The sequence below is a fragment of the Mobula birostris genome, chromosome 6, assembly GCF_030028105.1.
Source record: "Mobula birostris isolate sMobBir1 chromosome 6, sMobBir1.hap1, whole genome shotgun sequence".
Taxonomy (NCBI): Eukaryota; Metazoa; Chordata; class Chondrichthyes; order Myliobatiformes; family Myliobatidae; genus Mobula; species Mobula birostris.
In genome coordinates, this window is record NC_092375.1 from 4195823 (window position 1) to 4210599 (window position 14777).

At 47.2% G+C, this 14777-nt stretch overlaps 1 protein-coding gene across 1 annotated transcript in view; it reads right to left on the minus strand.

The window, feature by feature from the left end:
• The window catches only part of pwp2h (PWP2 small subunit processome component), a 53946-nt gene that overhangs the window by 30261 nt on the left and 8908 nt on the right, over window positions 1–14777 (minus strand). Inside the window, 5 exon segments of the mRNA XM_072259823.1 lie at window positions 1413–1561; window positions 6177–6313; window positions 8434–8504; window positions 9294–9437; window positions 10285–10496. Of these exon segments, the coding sequence (XP_072115924.1) occupies window positions 1413–1561; window positions 6177–6313; window positions 8434–8504; window positions 9294–9437; window positions 10285–10496 (713 nt within the window).

The following is a 14777-nucleotide window of genomic DNA, read 5'->3' on the forward strand; positions in this document are numbered from 1 at the left end:
CCTGAGAACTTGACTTTGACAGAAGAGAAAGAACTTTGTGAGCTACAGTCTGATCATGCACTCAAGATGAGATTTACTGACCTGTCCCTGGGCAAGTTCTAGATTTCTGTAAAAGAAGGGTATCCTGCCATTCATGGGAAACCAATGAACATTTTGCTAGTTTTCAACTTCTTACATGTGTGAGCAAGCTTTTTCTTGTTTAAAAAGCATCAAGAGCAAGGCCAGAAATCGTCTCATTTCAGTTGAAGGTGAAATTCATTTGTGCTTATCTTAAGTTCGATCCAGAATTGAGTGTCTGTGCAGCAAAAAACAAGCACAGATTTCACATGCTAGGCCGAAATTTGAGCCTGATCATGTCATTCAGTAAGAAATTTTTTTTTTCCCAAAAAGGCTTGTACAAAATTGTCTTATTGTTATTCATATTGCTTGGCTTGTGGTTTTTAGTACCTTTACTATTCAACATTGTCAATAAATTTTCCAGCTGTAAATAGCATAATTAAAATCAATTCATAACCTTATTTAAATTAAATCTACCAGGCCTACCTTTAGAAAAATTAAATCCCATTTTGGCTTAAGCCAGTTATTTTACATAAATTTATTATGTTCACCTTATGAATTTTTAAAATTTATGAAAGGGAGTAATTTCAAGAAAGATTGAATTGGCTAAAATTCATTTTCTACTCGAAAGAGCATTGACAAATATTTTTGGATTAGTATATCTACAACTTACTAATCATGCTAATGTACCGTGAGCTGTAGATATAACAACTTTTACGCAAGGGTTCCCTGAGACCTGAAAGTTATTTCAAGGGTTCCTCCAGAGCGAAAAGGTTGAGGAAAGACTGCTATGTGTGAAAATCCCAGGAGATCAGCAATTTCTGAGATACTCAAACCACCCCATTTGGCACCACCAATCATCACATTTCTTCCTCATTCTAATGTTTGGTCTGAACAACAACTGAACCTCTTGACCATGTCTGCATGCTTTTATGCATTGAGTTGTTGCCACATGATTAGCTGATCAGATCCTTGCATTAGCAAACAGGTTCAACTATGTTGCGAAATTAACAAGGTGTTAATTGTGCCACATTGTTCTGTGGCAGTACAGTGCATTACACTGAAAACCTACTGTGAGTCACAGGAAGAAATATTTAAAAAGTAAGTTCAAACAGAGTGCTGACTGGATTGGCTGGTTCGGTATGTGTGTTAACGAGCAGGTGTACAGAGCACTGACTGCATGTTCCAGTGACCATGTGTTTGGAGTTTCAGGATCTGAGGAACAGTTACTGTGAGAGAAATCATGAGCTTGTGTGCAGGGTAACACACGCCGCCTCATTATCTCAGGAGCAGACGCCATTCAGAGTATGCAAGCTGAGCAGCGCGCAGACAAGCCAAACACATCCTTGTCTCACCTGTGAAGATCAAACGCCCTCACCGTGCCATCCAGAGAGGCACTGACCACAACAAAGCCGGTAGAGTTGAAGGTAACCGCGGTAACGGAGCTGGTGTGTTCACTAAACGTCACAATGCAGAAACCGCTGCTGGTATTCCAAACCTTCACCTAATGGGAGAGATAACGTGGTCAGTCTTCAAGCACCACTGAAAGCACCAACTGTTTATTCCTCTCCACAGTCTGACATGCTGAGTCTCTCCAGCACTTTGTGTGTGTTGTTGAAGTCTTACAGCCTCTACAGAATCTCTCTTGGTTATAGTTATCACTTTACATTTTCCTTTCTTACATCTAATTCTCAACCCTTGTCATGCACACGAATAAGAGAAAATCGGCAAATGCTGGAAATCCATGTAACACACACAAAATGGCTCGAAATGTCAACTGAACTTTTTTTCCCATTGATACTGCCTGGCCTGCTGAGTTCCTCCAGCAATTTTTGTGTGTTGTTCAAGACTTCCAGCCTCTGCAGAATCTCTCATACTGGTAAAATCACAGATTTTTATTTCATAAATTGTCACTTATATCAATTCAATAGTTTAACATCAGGGTTAGGGTTCAGTTCTGATGAAGGGTCTTGGCCCGAAACGTCAATAGTACATTCCTCTCTACAGATGGTGCCTGACCTCCCGAATTCCTCCAGTATTTTGTGTGTTGTTGCTCAAAATTACCAGCGTCTGCAGAATCTCTTACGCATCAACAAGGTGTAAGGAAAGAGTTAAATCAGATTTTTTCTTAGACGTTTAACACGAAATGGAAGTTTGTGAAATAAAACAGTTTCAGCTTGGAATGCGTGGGGATACTTGCAGGCTGTGTAGGTTGTTAATGCATTTCACAATATTGTTTTGATGTACATGTGATAAATAAATCTAAATCTGAATGTGATGATAATCTGGAGATGTGCATGCACAAACATCATTGAGATGAGATTCAGGGGAAGGATGTTTGCTCCTTTCAGGCCTGTTGCCTGTCATAGACCAGAAGAAATAGAGGAGAATTAGGCCACTCGGCCCATCAAGTCTGCTCTGCCATTCCATTATGACTGGTTTTATTATAGAACATAGAATAGTACAGCACAGTACAGGCCCTTCGGCCCACAATGTTTTGCCGACCCTCAAACCCTGCCTCCCATATAACCCCCCACATTAAGTTCCTCCATATACCTGTCTAGTAGTCTCTTAAACTTCACTAGTGTATCTGCTTCCACCACTGACTCAGGCAGTGCATTCCATGCACCAACCACTCTCTGAGTAAAAAACCTTCCTCTACTATCCCCTTTGAACTTCCCACCCCTTACCTTAAAGCCAAGTCCTCTTGTATTGAGCAGCGGTGCCCTGGGGAAGAGGCGCTGGCTATCCATGCTATCTATTCCTCTTATTATCTTGTACACCTCTATCATGTCTCCTCTCATCCTCCTTCTCTCCAAAGAGTAAAGCCCTAGCTCCCTTAATCTCTGATCATAATCCATACTCTCTAAACCAGGCAGCATCCTGGTAAATCTCCTCTGTACCCTTTCCAATGCTTCCACATCCTTCCTATAGTGAGACAACCAGAACTGGACACAGTACTCCAAGTGTGGCCTAACCAAGAGTTTTATAGAGCTGCATCATTACCCCGCGACTCTTAAACTCTATCCCTCGACTTATGAAAGCTAATAAGCTTTCTTAACTACCCTATCCACCTGTGAGGCAACTTTCAGGGATCTGTAGACATGTACCCCTAGATCCCTCTGCTCCTCCACACTAAGTATCCTGACATTTACTTTGTACTCTGCCTTGGAGTTTGTCCGTCCAAAGTGTACCACCTCACACTTCTCTGGGTTGAACTCCATCTGCCACTTCTCAGCCCACTTCTGCATCCTATCAGTGTCTCTCTGCAATCTTCGACAATCCTCTACACTATCTACAACACCACCAACCTTGGTGTCATCTGCAAACTTGCCAGCCCACCCTTCTACCCCCACATCCAGGTTATTAATAAAAATCACGAAAAGTAGAGGTCCCATAACAGATCCTTGTGGGACACCACTAGTCACAATCCTCCAATCTGAATGTACTCCCTCCACCACGACCCTCTGCTTTCTGCAGGCAAGCCAATTCTGAATCCACCTGGCCAAATTTCCTTGGATCCCATGCCTTCTGACTTTCTGAATAAGCGTACCGTGTGGAACCTTGTCAAATGCCTTACTAAAATCCATATAGGTCACATCCATTGCACTACCCTCATCTATATGCCTGGTCACCTCATTAAAGAACTCTATCAGGCTTGTTAGACACTATCTGCCCTTCACAAAGCCATGCTGACTGTCCCTGATCAGACCATGATTCTCTAAATGCCCAGAGGTCCTATCTCTAAGAATCTTTTCCGACAGCTTTCCCAACACAGATGTAAGCCTTATAGCCTCATAATTTGCCCTTCCCCAATTAAAAATTTTCCTGTCCTCTCTGACTCTATCCTTTTCCATGATAATGCTGCAGGCCAGGGAGCAGTGGTCACTGTCCCCCAGGTGCTCACCCACTGAGAGATCTGTGTGTGACCTGACCCGGTTCATTACCCAATACCAGATCGAGTATGGCATTCCCCCTAGTCGCCCTGTCAACATACTGTGACAGGAATCCGTCCTGGACACACTTAACAAACTCTGCCCCGTCTAAACCATTGGAACTAATCAGGTGCCAATCAATATTAAGGAAGTTAAAGTCACCCATGATGACAACCCTGTTATTTTTGCACCTTTCCAAATTCTGCCTCCCAATCTGCTCCTCTGTATCTCTGCTGCTACCAGGGGGCCTATAGAATACTCCCAATAGAGTAACTGCTCCCTTCCTGTCCTGACTTCCACCCATACTGACTCAAGAGAGGATCCTGCTACATTACCCACCCTTTCTGTAGCTGTAATAGTATCCCTGACCAGTAATGCCACCCCTCCTCCCCTTTTTCTGCCCTCTCTATCCCTTTTAAAGCACTGAAATCCAGGAATATTGAGAATCCATTCCTGCTCTAGTGCCAGCCAAGTCTCTGTAATGGCCACTACATCATAATCCCATGTATGTATCCAAGCTCTCAGTTCATCACCGTTGCTCCTGATGCTTCTTGCATTGAAGTACACACATTTTAGCCCTTCTACCTGACTACCTTTACACCCTTTATTCTGCTTCTCTTTCCTCAAGCCTCTTTATATATTAGATCCGGCTTTACTCCATGCACTTTACTTGCAGTTGCCGCATGACCTTTATCCTCCTCCACCTCACTATCTGCTCTAACACTCTGGTTCCCCTCCCCCTGTAAATCTAGTTTAAACCCTCCCTGGAGCAGCACTAGCAAACCTTCCCGCAAGGATGTTAGTCCCCCTCCAGTTCAGGTGCAACCCTTCCTGTCGGAACAGGTCCCACCTTCCCTGGAACAAGGCCCAATTGTCCAGAAACATGAAGCCCTCCCTCCTGCACCAACTCCTTAGCCACGTATTTAGCTGCATTATTTTCCTATTTCTAGCCTCACTAGCACGTGGCACGGGTAGCAATCCTGAGATTGCAACCCTGGAGATCCTGTCCTTCAACTTTGCACCTAACTCCCTAAACTCTCTTTGCAGGACCTCCTCCCCCTTCCTATCCTTCCTGAGAATACCGAGAACTCAATCTGAGATATCGCGGACCCTGGCACCAGGGAGGCAACAGACCATCCGGGATTCTCGATCGCTCCCACAGAACCTCTTATCTCAACCCCACTCTCCTGCCTTCTTCCTGTAATCCAATGCCCTGACTAATCAAGAACCTATCAACCTTCGCTTTAAATATACCCAATGACATAGTCTCCATTGCCATCTGTGGCAACAAAATCCACATATTAACCACCCTCTGGCTAAAGAAATTCCTCCTCATCTCTGTTCTAAATGGACATTCCTCTATTCTGAGGCTGTGCCCTCCGTCCCAAACTCCCCCATTATAGGAAACATCCTCTCCACATCCACTCTATCTGTGCCCTCTGGCCCTAGACTCCCCACTATAGGAAACATCCTCTCCACATCCACTCTATCTGTGCCCTCTGGCCCTAGACTCCCCACTATAGGAAACATCCTCTCCACATCCACTCTATCTGTGCCCTCTAACCCTAGATTCCCCACTATGGGAAACATCCTCTCCACATCCACTCTATTTGTGCCCTCTGGTCCTAGACTCCCCCACTATAGGAAACATCCTCTCCACATCCACTCTATCTGTGCCCTCTGGTCCTAGACTCCCCACTATAGGAAACATCCTCTCCACATCCACTCGATCTGTGTCCTCTGGTCCTAGACTCCTCCACTATAGGAAACATTCTCTCCACATCCACTCTACCTGTGCCCTCTGGTCCTAGACTCTCCCACTATAGGAAACATCCTCTCCACATCCACTCTATTTCAATATTGAATAGGTTTCAATGAGATTCCTCCCTCATTCTTCTGAATTCCAGCAATTACAGCTCCGAGCTGTCAAACACTCCTCATATGTCAACACTTTCATTCCTGGAATCTTTCTCGTGAACCTCCTCTGGACCCTCTCCATCTTGAGGGCTAATGTGCGGTGGGGCATCAGGGTTACACGGAGAAGGCAGGAGAATGGAGTTGAAATCAGCCACGATGGAATGGCAGAGCGGACTCAACGGCCTCATTCTGCTGCTGGACCATTTATGGTGAAATGAGGGCCTTCAGGAGCCCAACAGAAGTGCATGGATGCGGAGGCAGACTCACCTTGCCATCATCACCCCCCGTGACGATGTACTGGGCATCGGGAGAGTATGACAGCGTAACCATGTTGTTGAAATGTCCCTGCTGCTTCAGCACGTAGCTCTCACTCTGCCACTCCCATACCAGTAGCTGTCCCAGGCCTGTAACACACACACACAGACAAAAGGTCTCACTCTGATTATTCCGTCTGGGTAGCCTCCAACCTGATGGCATGAACATCAGTATGTTCAACTTCCAGTCATTTTTCCCCTTCCCCTTTCCTTCTTCTGTTCCCCACTCTGGTCTCTTACCTTTTCTCCTCACTTGCCTATTGCCTCCCCCTGGAGCCCCTCCCATTTTCTTCAGTCAGACTCCTCCTCCTCCTCAGCCCTTCACCTTTTCTACCTACGGCCTCGCGGCTTTTTATCAACCTCCCTCCCCCACATGCCTAGTGTCACCAATCACCTTCTAGCCTGTCTTCCTTACCCTCCCCCACCTTATCCTGGCTCCTTCCCCCTTCCTTTCCAGTCCTGATAAGGGTCTCGGCCTGATCTGTCAACTGGTTAGTCCTCTTTATCGGTCCTGCATGGCTTGCTGAGTTCCTCCAGCATTTTGTTCGTCTTGCTACAACCAAAGGCAAAAAAACTGGAACATGCAAGGGAAACTTGAAGGGGAGGTTTTTCACTCAGAGGATGGTGAGAGTGTAGAACGAGCTGCCAGCGGAAGTGGTGGACGTGGGTTTGATTTCAACGCAGGAGAAATTTGGATGGGTACATGGAGGGGAGGGGTACGGAGGCTCTGATCCAGGTGCAGGTTGACGGGACGAGGCAGATTAATGGTTTGGCAGAGACAAGATGGGTGTGTCTGTGTGCTGTGGTGTTCTATAACTCAAAGCAAAGGCAGGAAAATGGGGCTAAGAGGGATATGTTCTAAAACGCAGCACCTCACACTTGCCTGATCAAACTCCTTTAGGGCCAAACACAGGCAAAAGGGACTATCTTCCATCGGCACCTTGGTCAGTATGGATGGGACGGGCCAAAGGGCCCGTTTCTGTGCTGTATGACTCTATAACCAACCCACTTAGCCATGAAACAACAAGCTTTATGCCTCTTCCCTGACTTCTGAAAGATTCCAAAAACTTGTTGCTTCACGATCACTTGCTATGTGTGATAGACATTGAAACGAACAGTGATAGAGGTCTGTAGGTGAAGGGCAAAACAAAGAGCTAAGACACTAAGATGGTGCTGAGCTTGTGGTCAGATTTTATACTCAGGGGTAAGGAAAATTCCATTCAAATGAGAAAGCTCTTCTCTAAGTAATGCAGCACCAACAGAAGTTTCCAGAATCATACTTTGCATAAACACTAGGTGGAGCACACTAAACTTGCATATACACCCCGTGGCCACTAGGAGGCATATTAAACTGTCATGTACATATAAATAATTACATAAAATACAAGCAATTAATTGTTAAACTGCCAAAAAAAAACAATTAAACAGTTTAATCTAAGAATTAAATAATCGGAAGCAACAAGTCCCACCCATGAGGAATCCAGAAGCAACATAATCTCCCAAGGAGTTTGTGGACCCGGGACCCCCCGTTGGCCTGGGACCCTTGGTGTTCCCAACTCCAGCCAATCCAGAACCCTGGTTGGTGCTGCTCTCCAGTGTTTGCTCGGTGGAAGACAAGCAGGATTGTGTTTGTCTAAGGCTGCACTAGCGCGTGATGATGAGACTGCTATGCGCTTGTTCTTGTCGACAACATCCCAGGCACCATCAATGGACAGGACATGGCATTCAGGGACTTGGGCTCTATATCGTTTTTGTGCGTTTTGCGTTGTGTGACTGTTGGTTCTGTTTTGCACCTCGGCATCAGAGGAACGTTGTTTCGTTTGGCTGTATTCATGTATGGTTGAATGATAATTACACTTTCAGTTTTGAGTGACATAGCATAGAAAAGACTCTTCCAGCCCCCCCAGCAACCTCCATTAACTCGAACCTAATCCTGGGATTTACAATGACCCACAATACGTAACCTACCCGATACATCTTGGGACTGTGGGAGGAAACAGGAGCACCTGGAGGAAACCCACACATTCCATGGGGAGAATGTACAAAGACTCCTTACAGAATGGCACCAGAATTGGGCTCCAAAACACCTCAAGCTGTCATAGTGTCACACTAATCGCTACACCACCAGGGCAAAAAGCTGAACTTTAGAAACACAGCCCAGTAACTGTGGGGTGGGAGAGACGGGTGGAAAACCCACAGATATACCTCACCTGAGCTCCCGAATGCAATCCAGTCCCCGGAGCTGTTGATGGAGATGGACTCGATCCTCTGGTCTGAAATACTGGAGATAAAACAGGTGTCAGGTGGTGGTTGAGCAACCTGACCCAACAAAGGGAGGCTCCACTTCACCCCTCCCCACCCCCACAGGAGAGAGCCTCGATTTCTGACTCCCCCCACACCTCAGCACTCGTCTCCCTCACCACCTACCCCCAGGAAAAAGCCTCAACTTAGCAGGAATATTCCATGCAACCCATTATAGGACGAGTGTCGAGGCTTTGGAGAAGGTGCAGAGGAGGTTTACCAGGACGCCACCTGGATTAGAGGGCACGCGCTATAATGAAAAGTTAGAAAAACTTGGGTTGTTTTCTCTGGAGAAGATTATGAAAGTAGATAGACAGTATCTTTTTCAAAAGTTGAATTGTCTATTACCAGAGGGTCGGGTTTAAGGTGAGAGGGGTTCATTTCAAAGGAGATGTGAGGGGCAAGTTTTTTTATACAGAGAGTGGTGGCTGCCTGGGGTGGTGGTAGAGGCAGAAACATTAGAGACTTTTAAGAGAGGTTTAGATAGGCACATGGATGTGAGGAAAACGGGAGGATATGGACATTGTGTAGGCAGAGGGGATTAGTTTAGTTGAACATTTAATTATTAATTTACTTGGTTTGGCACAGCACTGTGGGCTGAAGGGCTTGTTCCTGGTCTGCAACCTCACCAACCTGCGGTTAGCAACCAGACCACCCCCTCCACCTGCCTCTTCACACCACCCACCCACACACCCACAGGACACAGCTCAGCTGGAGCTCATACCTTTCCCCCCGCCCACCCCAGCCCAAACCTCCTCACCAGCCACACCTGAGGGAGTGGATGAGATTGAATTCCGGCAGTTCATGCAGCTGGAAGATGCCTGAGGCGAAGCCGGTGACCAGGAGGTGAGTTTTCTTGTCATAGGCCGCAGCTGTCAGGTCGTTGAAATCATTCTCTTTGTTGAAGAAATACCTTCAAAAATGGGAGACATCAGTTGGAGAAGGCAGTGAGAGGGGGAGGGGGAGGTTGGAAACAAGAGCTGGAGAGGGGGAGGGAGGGAGGAGACAGAAGAGAGCAAGGCAGAGTGGGAGGGTGGGGAGAACAAATGTAATGGGGCAGGAGGAACAGAGCAGGTCCGCAGTGGGGGGGGGGGGACAGAGGGCAAATCTAGACTGGGGGAAGGCAAGAGCATATCTAGAGCTGGAGAGGGAACAAATGAATAGTAAGAGGTGAGGGGAGACAGGAGACAGCAAGTCCAAGGGTGGGAGATGAATGGTAAGGAGATAAGGAGCAGAGACCAGGTCTACTGCAGAAAGACAGGTGAGAGTGAGTGGGAAGGTAGAGGGGTAGAGGACGGATCTAGAGCTCGAGTAGGAGCTAATGAACGGTGAGAGAGAGTGGGGAGGTAGAGGGGGTAGAGAACGGATCTAGAGCTGGAGTAGCAGTGAATGAATGGTGAGAGAGAGTGGGGAGGGAGCAAAGGCGAAGGGAAGTAGTCTACAGCAAGAAGGGAATAGTGACTGGAAAGGGGTGGGGGAGAGAGGAGGTTTAGAGTCAGAGAGGGGGTCGAATGAACAAAATGGGGCAGTGAAGGGAGAGTATGTCAAGAGAGGGAGAATGGGGCTAGGGAACGAACGATGGATGGGGAAGGGGGTTGGACAGGAGGGACTCGGCAGATGGGCAGGGGAAGGGAGAAGGGCAAAAACAAATGGAGTGAGACAGATGAAAGGGGAAGCTACGTTGACGGGGACAGAGGAATCTTGGGACAGAACAAGGGAACATGCGGAGAAGCTATGATCTGTATCCAACCATCTCTTACTTCCCAACCCGGGAATATTTCACTTTTCCGGCCCTCTCCTGCTCTGACTCCGATTTCCCTCGGACGACGTCAGCCTTCTGGTCCTGCCCTTCCCGGTCCCGTCCAGAGTCTTTGTGATCAGCCTTGGCCTTGGGAACAGGTGCCAGAAGTCCTTCCGGGTCCGTATCACACTGCCACACGCACAGTGTGGCATCACGGCTCAGCGTATAGATCTGTGGCAGGAAAACTCCACTGATTATTCACAGAGCACACACCCCATGCTCACTGAGTGATACTGACGGAGATGGGCACGGGGTGAGACACAGTACACACCCCATTCTCACTGAGTGACACCGATGGGGATGGGCACGGGGTGAGACACAGTACACACCCCATTCTCACTGAGTGACACCGATGGGGATGGGCACGGGGTGAGACACAGTACACACCTCATTCTCACTGAGTGACACCGATGGGGATGGACACGGGGTGAGACACAGTACACACCCCATTCTCACTGAGTGACACCGATGGGGATGGGCACGGGGTGAGACACAGTACACACCTCATTCTCACTGAGTGACACCGATGGGGATGGGCACGGGGTGAGACACAGTACACACTCCATGCTCACTGAATGATACTGACGGAGATGGGCACGGGGTGAGACACACTGAACACATCCCATTCTCACTGAGTGACACCGATGGGGATGGACACGGGGTGAGACACAGTGCACACCCCCCATTCTCACTGCTGGCCCAACGCTATTATAGTTCGGGGCATCTGAGTTCACAATATCATCTGTACGTTCTCTCCATGAACACATGGGTTTCTACCAGATGCTTCGGTTTATTCCTACATTCCAAAGATGTCCTGATTAATAGGTAATTGTAAATTGGCTGATAATTAGGCTAGGTGATTAGTAGGTGGGTTGCCGGGCAGGGCAGCTCGAAGGACCAGAAAGTCTAATTCCAGGCTGTAGCTCAATAAATAAATTAACCAACACACTGTTTCCTCTGGAAACATGAACAGAGATATTTTGAGTAGGGGTTTGGAAAGCAGACGGAAGGGACAAGAGGACAAACAACATAGCAGGCAGTGATTCAGAGGGGGCAGCATTGTGGAAAGACATGAGGGGTGCTGATGTGTGAACACTGTAGAGCACAGGAACAGGCCATTTGGCCCGCAATCCCTGCCTGTTCAGGTCACATTAGTGTTTTATTCATTGACTGGTTGATTGAGGTAGTGTGGGAAAGGCCCTTCCAGTCCAACGAGACACAACGCCCAACAACCCATCGATTTAACATTAGCATAATCACAGGACAATTGACAATGACCAATTAACCTACTAACCAGTCAGTCTTTGGACTGTGGGAGAAAACCAGAGCACTCGGAGGAAACCCAAGCATTCACAGGGAAAATGTACAAACTCGCTACACAGTGGCGGGAATCGAACCCAGGTCACTAGCGATGTAAACATCGGTCATATATTCTAACCTACTAACCCGTACGTATTTGGAAATGTTCTGAGTTCTGTTTGTTGGGTCTTCTCCAGATGTTTATGGCCTCTGTCCTCACTGGCAGACTGGGGGCATCCAGATGTGGAGGCTGCGATCCCCGGCTCTCTTGCCAGATGTGGAAGCACCCCAAGGAAACTCAAGGGTGAGTGTACAAACTCCTTACGGAGGATGCCAGAATTGAACTCACAGAAATGACGCTCTGAGCTGTAATAGCAGTGTGCTAACCATGACACAACTGTGGTGCCCTGCTGTATGGGCACATTGAAATCCCTTGCTAGCGTGAAGCACACAGACCAAACTATGTACACAGTGATCATAAACACGATAACGAAACAATAACTAGACCAACACGGGCAAAATAGTTGCAAAGATTGTAGAGCAGTCTGAATTAATCACAGAAACAGAAACAGGCACTTCTGCCCATCTAATCATGCTAAACCATTTAAACTGCTTAGTTCCATCAACCTACACCCGTTGTATCCCTCCCATCCAGCTACCTATCCCAACTTCTCTTAAACATAGAAATTAAGTTCACACGCACTACTTGTGCTGGCAGCTCAAATCAGTGCAAAAAGAAATGTGACTAACTTAGAGAGAGAGAATTTATGGGTCTCTCTAAAAGCCTCCTAAATGCCAATAAACATGAGATGGGTGCAGATGCTGGAAATTCAGGGCAATAAGAGGCATGCACACAAAATACTGGGGGAACTTAGCAGGCCAGGTGTCATCCCACCTTCATATTCTGGCATCTTCCCCTTTCCTTTCCAGTTCTGATGAAGGATCCCAGCTCAAAACGTAGACGGTTTATTCATTTCCACAGATCCTGCCTGACCTGCTGAGTTCCTCCAGCATTGTGTGCACGCCTCTTAAAGGTCGATCTGCTGTCTGCCTCTACCACCCCTGGCAGCACACCCTAGTCACCTGCCACTGTGTGAAAATCTTGCTCCTCACATCACACCCCCAACCCTGATCTTAACAACTGTCCTCTGGTATTAGAGCCTGGATAAAAAGACTACCTATGTCTCTCACGTCACGTCTCCCCTCACCCTCTGACGCTCCAGAGAAAACAATTCAATGGGCCTGGGGATTGACAGATGGACAGAGAGCACCAGGGATTCAGGGAGGGTAGCTGGGCTGTCATGGGAGGGGCAGCACCTCTGGCAAGGAGGCTTGTCACACCCATTCCGAGGCAGCTCACTCACCGGACTCAGGCCTCGGCTCTCACCTGTGGCCATGTGCGACAGGGGCCACACCGCTTCAACAGGCAGCAAGCTAAACCGAGTGAGGGTAGCCGGCAGCCGAATACCCCGGTGTGATAGGGACAAGTATGTCCTAGTACCTGAAGCAGTTCCAGCGGACTGAGCGGATGAGACCCAATGGCCACACTGTTTCAAGGTCATTATGGGAAAGGATGGGTATGGTCCATGGGTTGAGATTCTAAATGAGAGAGGGGGCATCTTTGATAGTATCAGAGAGGATCTAGCAAGTGTGGACTGGGGCAGGTTCCTGTGCAAAATTGAACTTGGTAAGTAAAAGGCCTTCAAGTGTGAAATTCTGGGAGTACACAGCTTGTATGTGCCTGTCAGAATAAAAGGCAAGGATAACAGAATTAAGGAACCTTGGTTTTCAAGAGATATTGAGGCTCTGGCTAAGTAAATGAGGTGCATAGCAGGTACAGAACAAATGAGGTTCTTACGGCGTTAAAGACACTTAAAGAAATCAGGAGGGCTAAAAGAAGGCTTGAGGTTGCCCGAGCAGGCAAGTTGAAGGAGGATCCTGAGGACTTCTACAGATATATTATCAGTAAATGGATAGGAAGGGACAAAATTGGTCCTCAGAGTGGTCATTTATGTGTGGAACCGAAAGAGATGGGAGAGATCTTAAATGGATTTTTTGCATCTGTGTTTACTCGGGAGACGGGCATAGAGTCTATACAGGAGAGACAAAGTGGCAGCGAGGTCATGGTCCCTATACAGATTACAGAGGAGGAGGTACTTACTGTCAGGGTGAATAAAACCCCAGGGCCTGACAAGGTATTCCCTCAGATTCTATGGGAGGCAAGTGCAAAAACTGCTGACTCCCTAGCAAAGATATTTAAATCATCCTTCGCCAAAGGTGAGGTGCCAGAGGACTGGAAGATAGCCAATGTTGTATCATTGTTTAGGAAAGGCTCAAAAAAATAAACCAGGAATCTATAGGCCAGTGAGCCTGACATCAGTTGTGGGAAAGTTTTTGAAAGTATTCCAGGGGACCAGATGTACAAGTAGTTGTACAGACATGAATCAATTAATGGCTTTGTGCATGGTAGGTCATGCCTTAACAATCTAATAGTTTTTCAAGGAAGTTACCAGGCAAGTTGATGAAGTCAAGGCAGTGGATGTTGTCTACATGAGCCTTAGCAAGTTATTTGACAAGGTCCTGCATGGGAGGTTGGTCACAAAAGGTTCAGTCGCTCAGCATTCAAGATGAGGTAGTAAATTAGATTTGACTTCGGCTCTGTGGGAGAAGCCAGAGAGTGGTAGTAGAGGGTTGCCTCTCTGGCTGGAGGCCTGGGACTAGTGGCGTGCTGCAGGGATCGGTGCTGGGTCTGTTGTTTGTCATCTATATCAACAATCTGGACGATAGTGTGGTAAACTGAATCAGAAAATATGTGGATGAGACCAAGATTGGGGTTTCATGGACAGACAGGAACTTTACCAAAGCCTGCAGTGGGATCTTGACAAACTGGAAAAGTGGCAGATGGGATTTAATGTGAGGTGATGCACTTCAGTAGGACCAACCAGGATAGGTCTTACACAGTGAACGGCAGGGTACTGAGGAGTGTGGTAGAACAGAGGGATCTGGGAATACAGGTCCAGAATTCATTGCAAGTGGCATCACAGGTAAATAGGGTTGAAAAGAGAGCTTTTGGCACGTTGGCCTTCATAAATCGAAGTATTCAGTACAGAATTTGGGATATGTTGAAATTGTGTAAGATGTTAGTGAGGCCAT